The sequence below is a fragment of the Humulus lupulus genome, chromosome 1 (assembly GCF_963169125.1).
Source record: "Humulus lupulus chromosome 1, drHumLupu1.1, whole genome shotgun sequence".
NCBI lineage: Eukaryota > Viridiplantae > Streptophyta > Magnoliopsida > Rosales > Cannabaceae > Humulus > Humulus lupulus.
In genome coordinates this window covers 24,938,612-24,940,996 of record NC_084793.1, presented here as the reverse complement: position 1 = coordinate 24,940,996, position 2,385 = coordinate 24,938,612, and the positions used below count along the sequence as shown (strand labels likewise).

General features: G+C 37.2%; 1 protein-coding gene across 1 annotated transcript; it reads right to left on the bottom strand.

Moving 5' to 3' along the window:
• Nucleotides 1-901: 901 nt before the first annotated feature.
• Nucleotides 902-2,385, bottom strand: LOC133789322 (ethylene-responsive transcription factor ERF071). Its single transcript, XM_062227158.1, has 2 exons — nt 2,037-2,385; nt 902-1,959 (listed from the first exon to the last, which is right to left on the bottom strand). Exons 1-2 carry the CDS (start codon nt 2,224-2,226, stop codon nt 1,151-1,153), a joined length of 999 nt encoding a protein of 332 aa, XP_062083142.1. The 5' UTR covers nt 2,227-2,385; the 3' UTR covers nt 902-1,150.

Sequence of the window (2,385 nt, the reverse complement as noted above, 5' to 3'; positions counted from 1 at the left end):
GTTTTGATGAATAAAAAATCGAATATAACAATACTGTTGTCATACAAAATGATTATAATTTTGTTATGAGTTGTTAGTTCGGTAAATTATTTGTGATTATAATTAAATTAAAATTGATCAAAATCGGGTTCAATGATCTATTAGAATTATTTTACAAAACAAAAAGTCTAAAAAATAATTTACCAAAATACATAATCCAAACAATTAAGAAAACAACATACATGATTCAAAATAGTATAATACTATTTTTTAATCGTTACAAAATATTACGTTAAGCAGTTTTGTTTTCTAATGTTAATTCTCTTATTTGTCTATGCAATTATTAGTAGAATGCCTATGTCATTCATTTAAAAAAGTGTAATATAAATTGTATTTAATATTTTTTTCTACAAGTAATTAAGATTAATAATTATAAATATTTTATTAGTGATTTTCATTTCAAAACGTGTAAAAATTGGAAAGCGAGAATGGACCCACGCGGCGAAAAGGTGAAGGAAATGATCTACTTTCTCATAAGAAAAAAAAAAACAAAATGAGATACTACTAATTGAAGTACAAACGTACGACACCAAAGACCACGCATAACATATCGTACTAGTTTTCTTTTTATTGAAAAAACAGTTGGCGCCACTCGGCCTTCGGTTTCCTAAAACCAGCGGCGCCGCTTTCTCAAATACTAGTCGGTAGTTTTGGCCTACACCTTACTCTGGAGTCTGTACTACTCTTACCCGTAATTTTCGGACTTTTTTTACCCAACAATTAAATTAATAAATTAATAATATTTATTTAATCCTTAACCCTATTTGTCACATACCAAATTCCCACCAAAAGTTTTTGAAAATATCACATAAAATTGGAAATTCAAGGCAACAGATAAAATAAAACAGAATACGGTATACAAAACTTTATAATATTTGAACACAATTTCATTAAAAGGAAGGGTAAGCCTACAAACAAGGCAGCTATATTTTGATTTTTGACAACTGCACACATTTATTTTGGTAATCTATTAATTAAAGCACCTTAATTAGTTCGAATACTTGGAACCAATGATCAAAATCATCAATTCTATTCAAATTTACAAAACTACCCTTTTAAGAAAAAACAAAGACAAATAAATAAATAAATATATGGAGATAAAACGACGCCGTTACAGGGACGGTGAGCTTTCTGAAGAAGGGACGTCATCGTCGTCATCGAAGCTCCAGAGCTGACCAACATCGCTCTCCTGAACATTGCTCGAAGCCGCCGACTGCCCATCCAGATAGGGAATCTGATAAAATTTCATGTAATTCTCGAACGCCATTAGCTCCTCAGACAGCTTCTGTACCTCGTTATCTTCTTCGTCCTCGATTGAGATTACTTCCTTGCTCACTTTCGCTTCTTTTATCGGCTCTTCCTCTTTCTTCACTCTGGTTTGGATCAAGCCACCATTTTCGCCGGCGGCGTTCTGATTGTAACCCAGTATTAATCCGGTTGAAGAGTAAGCACCTTCTGAACCAGACCCAGAATGTTCATCCCCAGAAGTAACTGCTCGGTCGGCGCCAGCATTGTTCAACCCATTAGAGGGAAAAGCACCAATCTGGTTAATGAGATCGTAACCAAACTCAATTTCGAAACTTTGAGGCAGAGTATCACGAGGTTGTTGATACAGGGGAGTATTGTGGTTCGGTTTCACGAGATGGGTTTGAGTTTGATTAGGGCGAGATGGTTGGATCCTGGAGAAGCTGTCTTCCTCATTGGGGAAATTGACCTTAGCTTTCTTGCCACGGATTTTCCGAGCTTCTCTGTCATAGGCTCTGGCTGCTTCTTCAGCAGTGTTGAAGGTACCCAGCCAAACTCGAACCCCTTTTCGCGGATCGCGGATCTCCGCCGCCCATTTTCCCCAGGGACGCTGTCTTATTCCCCTGTAAAGATTCTTCCTTGGCCTCTTTGGGGGCTTTTCAGCTTGCACACCATCTGTTCGCAAAAATGCCTAACTCAGAACCAGACTAACCAAACACAAGAAAAAAGGGCAATGTAACGTATAAGCTAACCTGAAGAGGGTGTGGATCTCTTAACGGGAGCAGGCTCATCATGAACGCACTGGCCAAAACCAGAGTCGAAGAAGTTGTTGGTGTTGTTGTTCAACTTAACAAAAGACGAGTTGGGCCATATATCAGAAGAGGAAACTCGACGGCCTCGGTTTCCATGGATGAATTCAGCGATGATAGCACCGCCACACATTTTGAAAAAAGACTAAATTTTTAGTAGAATGGAACGAGTGCTAAGACTGGAAAAGGTTGAATATTTTCTGGTTGAGAACTTGAGAATGTAAAACTAGAGAGAAATGACGTTGGTTATGCGGAATCAAGAAGGGTTTTAAGAGTACATGAATGAGAAGAA